We start from the raw sequence: 11,311 nt of genomic DNA on the forward strand, positions 1-11,311 counted from the left end.
CCCCCCCCCCCCCCCCCCTCCTATCTCCATCTTCATTTGCATGCATTTGCATGCAAAATCAACATCCTTAATCTTTTTGTGTTTTCTTCCTCTTTTTTTGCGAGTAATTTTTCCTCATCCATTGCTAGTTACCCTAAAAACGGATACTAGCAATGGATCAGGCTGAACCACCACCACCACCCCAATCATCATCAACGCCAAGAACGAGCGTATCATCAACGTCTTCTTCCTCAATACCGGCTCCAACAACAACAACTCCGCCATTATCCCTTCTTGAACCGGTTAGCTCAACCAAGAAAAAAAACCGGACTAGGGTTTTTCGAGTTTTTCGTAACGTTTTTCGATCGTTCCCGATTATTACACCCGGCATGCAGACTCCCTTCTCTACCCGGTGGTCGGTTACCGGATAGTAACAGCCGGATAATAGCCGGTTCAAGAATCACTGGAACGTTGTTCGGATATCGAAAAGGGCGTGTTAGTCTTTCCATTCAAGAAAACCCTAGGAGTCTTCCTACCGTTGTTGTTGAACTTGCTTTGCAAACAAATGTTTTGCAGAAGGAAATGAATCTAGGCATGGTGAGTTTTTTTTTTCTTTAATATCATTTTTTCTGTCTCAATTTATGTGAAACGGTTCGAAAAAAAATATCGAAATATTTTTCATTTCAATGTATATATATGTTTTAGGGTAATTAAAGAGACGTTATATTGTTTTCCATTTATGTTTGGAAACATTTTCATATTCCTTAATATTTTAGCTTTAAATTTTGAAATAAAATTTATATATTTGAAAACCACAGGCGTAAAGAGCAAAAGTATTGTTACTAAATTATAAAAAGTATTTGTAAAAATCATAAGCGAAAAAAAATGTTTGACTTTTGAAAGAGTAATAGTATTAAATATTACATAATTATGATAAAAAGAAGTCTTGTATATATTGACATACTATATATGGAATCTTTTAAGTCAAAGGTTAATCAGAAATAACCTCTTTTACTTTAAAGTCTGCGGACACACATGCTCTTTAAACCCCACTTATGACACTATATTTTTGTTATATGACTCAATTGTTTCAATTTGTGTGTTTACTTATTTATATAATTGACTTTAGTGAAATTCTAATTCCTCCTGTACTGATCGAGTCACGACTTCTATTATTGATTAGGTAAGGATTGCATTAGAATGTGAGAAAAGGGACAAAAAGGAGAAGATAAATCTTCTTGAAGAACCATTATGGACAATGTATTGTAATGGTAAAAAAAATGGTTATGGTGTTAAAAGAGAATCCACAGAAGAAGATCTTAATGTGATGGAGATTCTTAAACCGGTGTCGATGGGCGCCGGAGTTTTGCCCGGAAAATCTGACGTGGAAGGACCGGACGGTGAGATGACATACATGAGGGCACATTTTGAACGTGTGGTTAAATCAAAGGATGCTGAAACCCTATATATGTTGAGTCCAGATGCAAATGATGGACCTGAATTGAGTATTTTCTTTGTAAGAATATAATTAATCATAATTATACAATGATCTTTGGGTCTTTTTTATTGTTATTATTACTACTAATTAGTTGGATGGATCCCTCTAATATATTATTAGGGAGGGAAATTTAATTTAGAGTTTAACTTATATATACATATTGTTATGTAATTTTTTTTATACTCATTTGGGGCGGGGACGGGGCAAAGCTAGCTATATGTTTACTTATAATTTGGTAGATTGATCAGTATTTTTGGTTCAAATCCTCATTATATTTGTGTTAAGAAATGAACTTAATACGTATAAATATAATTTATACAGAACTTTCGTGATTAAAGTGCATGTTTTTGAATCTAGAATCTATAAAACTCAAATAGATGCTTTCAGCAGTTATCCGTTCCACACATGGCTACCCAGCATTACCGTGGGCATGATAACTGGTACACTAGAGGTGCATCCTTACTGGTCCTCTCGTACTAGGGAAAGGTCCTCTCAATGATCTAACGCCCGCACCGGATATTTTAGTTTCATCCTTACATATCATTAAGTTAATATCTACTAGTAAACCTCTTTAAAATGTCTCACTTCTAGTTTTTAATAATTTATGTCCCCTCTGTGTTTTAGGTTTTTGGTTATTAATTTACGAGGTAGGTCCTATTAGTTTAAACTGTTTGTCATCTTAAAGCGGAAATTAAACTTTCACTAATAAAGTGAAAACTTTAGATACTACTAAGAGAAACGGCTTAACTAAAAATATATACCCACACAAAAAATGTATGTATACATGTCATTACAAGTCTAGACTAGCCTAGAATATATACATATAGACTCCTGTTCAGTATTGCTTCTCGCTTAGAATCTCTTTCAGCTGAGTTGCACTAACAAACTTAGGTGAAGTACAGATAATGTAAGTGACTACATGCGAAAGCTTTTGCTTCTTCTTATCAATTACGATGGTCAATGAGATGAGTGGTCACCTTATAAAGTTTGGACAAGTCTCCTCCTTTTGAACTAGCTTTTTGATTGTAAGTTAAGCTCAACTCCTAATTTTACATGGTATCATAGTAGAATCAATCTCACTCGATATTAAGCCCCTAAATTAATTTTTTGATCATGCTCTAGATGTTCAGCACTTGACGTAATGGGGGTGTTGACCAATGATTAAAAATTAAGTCTCACATCGATTTAGTTAATGAGATATGTAATCTCCTTAATTTTTAAGATTCGAACAATCCTCCTTTTTAGCAAACACATCTGTCACCTGTCACCGCATTGTGGATATATGAATCATCGATGAAATTAGCATATAAGGAATTATTTCCGTGCAATAATGTAAAGGAATTATTTCCAATCGAAATCATCACACGTAAGATATGCAATATTACCAACATGGATTGTGGTGCACTGGTGGGAGTGCTTCACCCTTAATCAGAGATCTCGAGTTCAAGCCCTGGTTATGAAGAAAATTCTATTGGGAGTGCCACCCCCGAATGGGCCATGCAGTGCGCGATCCGAATTTAGTTAAAGCTTTAATGTGGACTCCAGACACCGGGTGGGAAACCAAAAAAAAAAAGATATGCAGTATTTATGTGGTCATAATTGTACAAAAAGAAAAGTTATGTGGTCCTAATTTTACCCAAATAAAGTTGTGTGGTCCTAATTAATTGCTTCTTTTTTTGCATTATTACAAGTTTTCTGACTCAAAAGTATTTTTTTTACGAACTGTCAAAATCTTCTTTTATGTTATCATCTTATCTTGATAGAGAGTTAAAAAAAGGTGTATTTTTTCCGTATTAATTTATATAATATGATATAATTTGACATATAAATTTTAAAATTAAATTATTTCAAATGATAGAAATGTAACATTTTTATTGAGATAGATTAAAAAGAGAATTAAATATATTATATAAATTAAGACAAAGAGAATAACGTTTATAACGAAATAAAATGTCCTTAAGAATAATCTTCATTTAGAGTTGAAGTTTTATGCTTGATTGTATAAAAATATTTATATAATTAGGTCACAAATAAAATAATTACAAGTATTAATAACATTTTTTATTTTCAAGTTAATTATTGGTAATTTTTTATCTTTTAGCCAATTTAGATCTATTGTTCCCTCAATGATCGTAGTATCTAAGTAATTTCTGACAAACTCTAATATGATTCGATTTATAAGGATCAAATTTTTTTAGACCTTAAACCTCCATTTCTCGTATTCGTTGTTTCCTCTATTTGTCTCTACCTCTAAAGGGTTGTTGTATAACAAGTGCATAATATCCATAAATTTTATCATCCACTTGATGAATTGATTTCAAGATATAATTTTTTTTATTACAATGGGTTGTTCAAAAGTGTTCTCTGTCCTTCCATTAAATATTTTACTTTTTCTGGATTGATATTCAGGTTCAAATATCCATGAATTTGATATTTGTTTATTGACTTTGCACTTTACGGACAATTCAAATCAAAGCAATTGGATATTTAAATATTTTAGTTCTAAAAAAATATTTTATACAATTTTTTTTTAAAAAAAATTGCATTAAAATTGTCTCATTTAAAACGTGGAAAGGATATTGTTTCCAACTCATAAAAGTTAAGAGGGTAAAGTAGAATATAGTCAATTTGATTATGATATACACATCGACTTTCCACATTGAAGTTGGACCCATGAAAAATGATATACAATTTCACTAGTAAAACAGATTTCCATGCGATGGGAACAAAAATCGAGAAAAGGTCAGATATATTCGTAACTTTGTTATTTAGAATTGATATACTTTTTGTTATAAAAATGGAACATATACCTTTAGTGTCACACAAATAATTCACATATTCCATTTTTCTCTAACAAATGTGAAAAAATCAATTTTATCCTTCTCACATGTATTCTTTTGAGCTTCTTTGATTTTAATGCTAATTTGAATTTATTATTTTGATGGTCAAATTCATTTTTCATTAACTTTCTTATAAAATTTATCATTTATGCCCGAATTTTTTTTAAAGATACAAAAAATAAAATACAATATAGCCAGAAAAAATAGTTTAAAATTTTTGGTTATTTTTTTTTCTTTTCCCATTCATACTTTTTTATTATTTTATTTCTCATATATTTACACTAAAGAATGTTGCGAGTTTGAGTTACCGAGGGAGCTAAAATGGTGGGACCTCCTGGAAGGGGTAACAAAAAACAATGAAAGAGAAAAATAAAATAAGAATAAGAGACTCAAATAATGATAATCAAATTAAAGAAGTAAAAAAAATCATATTTGAAAGGATCATATATACCCTACATGAATTTATTTAAAATTAAAATTAAAAATAAAATTTTAAATTAATTTTTCACTTCGGACGTTAGATAAGAAGTTATATGTGAGCTACTTTTGTAACGGTACGGATATATGTGAATTATTTTTTATAACTGGTAAAGGTAGATGTGAACCACTTTTATAATGATGAGTATATCAAGTCTAAATGACAAAGTTGAAGAGTATATCAAATCATTTTTCCATAAAAATATGCATTCTAATTAATTAGAGGTTAAATATTTAATCAGATATCATAAGAATTAAAAACAATTTCCCAATAATGTAAAGACCAAAATTGTGCTTATGCCTGATTTAGTATTAATATGATTCAAATGATAACTAATTTACTCTTCACAAGTTAAAATTAATAAACATTAAATTTTTACACAATTAATATATGTAACTTAAGTAATATGTCGTGTAAGTATAAGAAACTCTTCCAAATAGGATCTACGTGTAAATTCAGATTAGTCACATTTTAATGTGAATATATATTACACATTGGATGAAAAATTGAAAAACAAAAAGAATATCAACTTTTTAAAATTAAATTTGATATTTAGTTTAACTCGATTTTCCATGAACACCCCTAGTGATGAGTATATAAAGCTCAGCTCTGAAGAGTTGAAATAAACGAAGAAAACCATGGAGACTCCTTCATATGATATCAAAAACAAAGGTATCATTTCTTTATATGCCTAAGTATTTATTTATTTATTTATTTTGTAACTGAATTTTTATATTAAAATGATCACCAAGTGAGAGTTTAACAAGAATCATCTTAAAGAAAAAAATATTATTTATTAATCATTGTATTATCCTCCAGGAGATGATATGCAAGAAGAACTAAAGGTGAAACTTCACCATGAGAAGGTAACTTTAATTTCTCCTATTTCTTTTTCAACTTTTTTATTTATTATTTTTGTAAAAAAATAAAATTGATATTATACTGTTCATATGGTCTCATTATCTAATAAATAATGTGTGTGAATCACCATGTTATTTATGTTAGACTTAATAGATCAATAACTTTCTTAGTAAATTTTATTTAGTCATTTAGATTATGGATTTGTTTTAATTGTGCACTTTCAAACATGATAAAGTATTCATGTTAGACACTTTCAGTTCAAATTTTGAAAATTTTTTGTATGTGCTCTTAAACGTTTACTAGGTAGTTAAGTTAACTACATAAAATATGTCATCTCATTTGATTATATACATCAGTCTCAATTGGAACATACTTGAGATTTTACGATTTATCAATACTAATGTGTATAGTTAAAGAAAGTGACACATTTCAAGTGGTTAGCTTTTCTATATAATTGACATTTGAAAATACACGTAAGAGTTTTTCAAATTTAATTAGATCAATATTAAATAAAAATATTTTATTGTATGTTCAATTGAAACAACCCGTAGTCGAGTGTTCAAATAAAATTGAATGACAATTAGTATAAGGAACTATCGATATATTAAGCATTTATGTTGTAAATCTCTCTTATATTAGTGGAGTCATGGAAAGTAAATTTTAAATTATATAAATGATGGGTCAAATACGAGTGAGACGGCGTACACATCATTGTTTGTATTTGTAAAATTCCCTTGGTTAATTTGTTGTTGTATGGATCAAGTTGAACAAATTGGGTTATGATTCATTAATTAGCTCTTCTTAATTCAACCTATTTATGGGTATAATTAAATAATGATTCGATTCAAATTTTTTTGACTCATCTGAAATCATTCAATCAATTTATTTATCACCTTTATTTACGACTCATTTGAAATGATGGTTTTTATACTCTGTATATAATTTGCTCAGATATTCTTTTTTAATTTTTTTATATTTTGTGTTTAATTGAACTTATTAATTATAATTGAAGGATATTGAATTTTTTTTTCCATCAAAATTTACAGGGAGGAGATGAAAAAGAAAAAATAATTGAAAAGGAGACTCCATCCCAAGATATCAAGAACAAAGATACCATCACTTCATATGTTTTAAGTATTTAATTTTCTTCTTTTTTTCATCTTTTTTTTCTTCTTATCTTCTTATTTTAATCATGTTAAAGAAGTTAATATTATTGTATTTTTTGTAACTTTATAATATTATCCACCAGGAGATGATGCACCAGAAATACCAAAGGTGGAACATGAGGAGGTAACTATATATTTCAATTTATTTACTAATAAGATTAAATAATAACTTATTTGTTGATTAATCAATTTATTTTAATCCGTTCGAAATCACTTGCCCCATTTATCCACCCTCCCCCCTCACACACTTAAAATGATAGTTTTGATGCTTTATATATATATATATATATATATATATTCTTTTTTAAAAATTTAAACTTTTATGTTTAGTCAAATATGATCAATAAAATTAGACAGTGGAAATATTATTTATTATTGAAGGATATTACAGGGAGGAGATGGAAAAGAGAAAATAGTTGAAAAAGAGACTATATCCAAATGTATCATCAAGATTGAAGGTATAATCTATTTATATGTCTAAATATTTGATTTTCTTCTTATTTTTCAGTTTTTTTAGTATAGATTTTTTTTCTTTTTGTGAATCATTTTCAAGAAGTTAATATTAAATTTGGTAACTTTAATTATGATATTTAATATTCAGGAGATGATGCACAAGAAAAACTAAAGGTGGAATATGAGGAGGTGCCTTAATTTCTTCTTTTGACTTTTTATTTATTATTTTTTGTATATTTTACTGTCTGTTTATTTCATGTTCACAAATTATATATATGTTATATTCAAAATAAACATGCTCTGAAATCTAATAATGATTTTGAAATTGCTCTCTGAGTTTTTCTTTATTTTGAATTTTAATTCCCTCTCATTTCTTTGCATTTGCACTCACTTTAAGAAACTGTTAATTAGAGTATTTATTTTAGTAAAAATAATTCATGTTAATAACTTTAGCAATCTAATTATTTCTTTACTACTACATCAATTCTTCTGAAAAATAGCTATTTAATGATAAACATAAAATTAAATCTCATCCAATTTTTGGATAGAATCGAACAATTACTCATTTATTAATTCAGACTATATTTTGACGCATTCAAATTCAATTTAATCAGCTCATTTATCACTTTATACACCATTTATCTAAAGCGATAATTGTCCATATTTGTAATTTGCAACATGTCATATATCTTTTTAAAAATTTCTAAAATTTTCTGTCTGATTTCTTATTAAAGGATATTTCTTTATTTATCTTCAAAATTACAGGAAGAATATGAAAAAGAGAAAATAGTTGAAAAAGGGAGTCCATCCCAAGATATCAACAACAAAGGTATCATCTCTTCATATGCCTAAGATTTATTTTTCTTCTTATTTTTTATCTTCTTTTTATATATTTACTTTAGTATGAAACTTTTTTTTCAAAAAAAAGAAAAGAAAAATCATCTTAAATGAAATAGTATTATTTTTGGGTAACTTAAATCATTGACTTTATTCTCCAGGAGATGATCCACAAGAAAAACCAATGGTGGAACATGAGGTAACTATATATATTTTTCTTCCTGTTTATTACATAATCACATTTATTTTTACGTAGATATGTAATTTAGTGTAATTTTACAAGTGGAGTTTAAAGAGGATGAAATATACACAATCTTATCTTTATCTTGTGGAGTTATCAAGACTGTTTCCAAATAGATCCTCAGTTTGAGTAAAACTAAAACATATCATAAATCCAGCATGTAAAGCAAATACAGTAATAAAGAAGTCATGTTGAAAACAAAACATTGATTCTGTGACGTGAGGGGAAATGTCAAGAGCTCCATCAATTTGTTATCTCGTGTCATATGCAACATCCTTCTTCCTTCTCGCGAAGCACGGGAGCGCATAGCACCCAGTTCAACATGTAATGTCCGATAATAAAGCTAAAATAGTGAATCTATCAGTACCATAACAATAGTATAGAACTTTGAACCTAATGACCATCCAAGTAATCTTCCAAAATGAAGGATCCCCATTAGCAACAAAATTTTGTGTCTAACTAATATACAATAACAATAATATATCTGGTGTAATTTACGAGTGAAGGTAGGTTTGAAGTTAAACATAATCAATAAAATTGGACAAAGGAGATATTATTTATTATTGAAGGATATTGATCTTTTTTTTCCTTCAAAATTTACAGGAAGGAGATGAAAAAGAGACTCCATCCCAAGATATCATCAAGATAGAAGGTATCAATCTATTTATATTTCTTATAAGTATTTTCTTCTTACAATTTTTCATTTCCTTTGATATATATGAACTTTTTTTTTAATCATCTTTAAAAAAGTTAATACTTATTTTTGTGTAACTATAATCATGATATTATATTCCAGGGGAGGGTGCACAAGAAATAACAAAGGTGGTATGTGAGGTAGCTGAATTTCTTCTTCGAATTTTTCTATATATTATGTTTGTATTATTTTTTTTTGGGTTCATCCGAACTTTCTTCGACAGAAAATCTTGCTATCTATATATGGTTAAAATTGTATTGAGTTAATAGTAGAAAACACATTTAAACTATTTTTTTTTAGTTTCATACCTAACTATTGAAAGTGTGTCTGCCCTCATGACATCGGTTCAAAGCCAGCTAGAACCACGTTTTAAATGATTTAAAAAAAACTATTGAAAGTGTGAGAAATACACTTAAAGTCTTAAACTATCACTCATTATTTTTATTTTTTTATGTATATGCAATAGACATTGAATCCTCTTCGACTTATTCGTATGTTTACTTCCTCATATATTATATCCCTTAATAAAAATTTTAACTCCGCCACCGTATATATCTTTTGTTTTGATTTTTAATTGCATTTCATTTCTTTAGTTATAATAAGGGTCTAATACTTTATTTAATTTATAGCATGATTCTACTATATTTTGGACACTACAAGAAGCATGCAATTCAAATCTCAAACTTTTTTCAAGAAAATATTATTATTTTTTTCTAATTGTTTATTATAAAAGGATATTAATTTTCTTTTTTTCTTTCAAATACAGGAAAGAGAGAAAATTGTAGTACAAGTAGATCTTGCTGTTCATTCAACACCTCCATCAAAGCGTGATCCTCCCAAAATGCAAACAGACAATAATAAACTCTAGAATATCCAAAAAAAAAATCTAATAAATAAAAGAATTATAATTCAGAGCGATAAATTAAAAATTCTGAATTCACCGCTCATTAAAAAAGTAAGTCAAATAGATATTTGCCTTTCTATTGTATTTTCAAGTGTAATTTGGTTATTGTACTATGGGAAGCTTCTTAGATTGTTATGTAAGTTTTGGATAAAAACATATTTAAATTATCTTAATTTTTTTGAATTTTAATTTAAATTATTTTTCCACGTGGAAATTTTTTTAAATAAAAGAGAGTGTCCGGTACATGTGTGCACACCGTTAGATTAGTGTGCACACCATTAGATTTTAGTCAAGATGTGTTTGCTAATCATTATCAAATATCTAGCGACAATAACATAATTGTCAATATATATTACATGTAGATATACCCTAAACTATTCGAAAAGGTCTAGATATACCCTCCGTTTAAAGTTTGGCTCACTCATGCCCTCGCCGTCCATAAGAGCATATTTAGACCAAAAGTTGGACGGCGAGGGCATGAGTGAGCCAAACTTTAAACGGAGGGTATATCTAGACCTTTTCAAATAGTTTAGGGGCATATTTGACCCTTTACCCATAATAAATATATGTATTTATCATTATTATCTATATAAATATCGCTAAAAGCTTTAACGACTCTACTGCAATAACATTAATTCAGCTGCTTCAAATATTTTTACCAATATAAATATTATCATTAAAAAAACTATTATCTTAAATATATTTTTTATTATAATATATGTGTCCTCCTTTTTATAAGCTTAACAACAAGTAGGCGGTGCCCCTCTTTCATTGCTGTCATATCAAGAATTTTTTTTTTTACCCAATTCACCTCTACTTAGCTTAAAGTAAATTTTATAATTTATGAACGGTTAGAAAGCTTAATATAGCATTTGAATTGATTTTATGTCCTACATCAACAAATTATAACTTCAAGGCCTAATTCATCGGTGGCCCCTTAAAGTTAGCACGAAGTTTCACTTAGGCACCTCAAGTGGGAGATGTTCATTTTAGACACCTCATGTAGAGTTTCCTGTGTCATTTTGACACTCTTTTGCCAATCAACAAAAATATATGAGGTGTGTGTTACACTCGCGAATGACGTGTAAAGTGACGAATTAAATGACGACATTTGTCAAAAACAATTTGTAGATAATGAATTTTGAGTAAAAATATAAAGTAACCAATGACTCAATGACACGTGAATTTTTGCCCAAATAACTTTTTTAAAACAAATTAAATCAATAAAATCCCCACATGAAATTAAATCAATAAAATCCCCACATGACCCCCCCTCCCCCACCCCACAATTTTCTTCTCCAAAAACCCATACCCATTTGCAGAAACACCTGCCCCCCCCCCCCCCCCCCCCCCCCCCCGC

General features: G+C 28.8%; 1 protein-coding gene and 1 pseudogene across 3 annotated transcripts; both read left to right on the forward strand.

Moving 5' to 3' along the window:
- Positions 1 to 49: 49 nt before the first annotated feature.
- Positions 50 to 1,507, forward strand: LOC102598200 (protein MIZU-KUSSEI 1-like; annotated as a pseudogene).
- Positions 1,508 to 5,366: 3,859 nt separating this feature from the next.
- On the forward strand, positions 5,367 to 9,932 carry POTPRO1 (prosystemin). 3 transcript variants are annotated; one of them, XM_006355475.2, is made up of 11 exons: positions 5,368 to 5,467; positions 5,615 to 5,661; positions 6,703 to 6,790; positions 6,906 to 6,946; positions 7,214 to 7,280; positions 7,424 to 7,464; positions 8,041 to 8,104; positions 8,274 to 8,311; positions 8,957 to 9,005; positions 9,150 to 9,187; positions 9,814 to 9,932. In XM_006355475.2, exons 1-11 carry the CDS (start codon positions 5,434 to 5,436, stop codon positions 9,913 to 9,915), a joined length of 609 nt encoding a protein of 202 aa, XP_006355537.1. In that variant the 5' UTR covers positions 5,368 to 5,433; the 3' UTR covers positions 9,916 to 9,932. The 3 variants fall into 3 exon arrangements, with proteins under 3 accessions (XP_006355538.1, XP_006355537.1, XP_015167907.1); XM_015312421.1 differs by having other exon boundaries at positions 6,703 to 6,766; XM_006355476.2 differs by lacking the exons at positions 6,906 to 6,946; positions 7,214 to 7,280 and having other exon boundaries at positions 5,367 to 5,467.
- The last annotated feature ends 1,379 nt before the right edge of the window (positions 9,933 to 11,311 follow it).

The sequence above is a fragment of the Solanum tuberosum genome, unplaced genomic scaffold (genome assembly GCF_000226075.1).
Source record: "Solanum tuberosum cultivar DM 1-3 516 R44 unplaced genomic scaffold, SolTub_3.0 scf00204, whole genome shotgun sequence".
Lineage (NCBI taxonomy): Eukaryota > Viridiplantae > Streptophyta > Magnoliopsida > Solanales > Solanaceae > Solanum > Solanum tuberosum.

Excerpts from the sequence above, each read along its gene's own strand:
- POTPRO1 (XM_006355475.2), top strand. The coding sequence starts at position 5,434 with ATGGAGACTCCTTCATATGATATCAAAAACAAAG. Across the intron at positions 5,468-5,614 it reads ATATGATATCAAAAACAAAG|GAGATGATATGCAAGAAGAA; the intron begins GTATCATTTCTT and ends ATTATCCTCCAG. Across the intron at positions 9,188-9,813 it reads TAACAAAGGTGGTATGTGAG|GAAAGAGAGAAAATTGTAGT; the intron begins GTAGCTGAATTT and ends TTTCAAATACAG.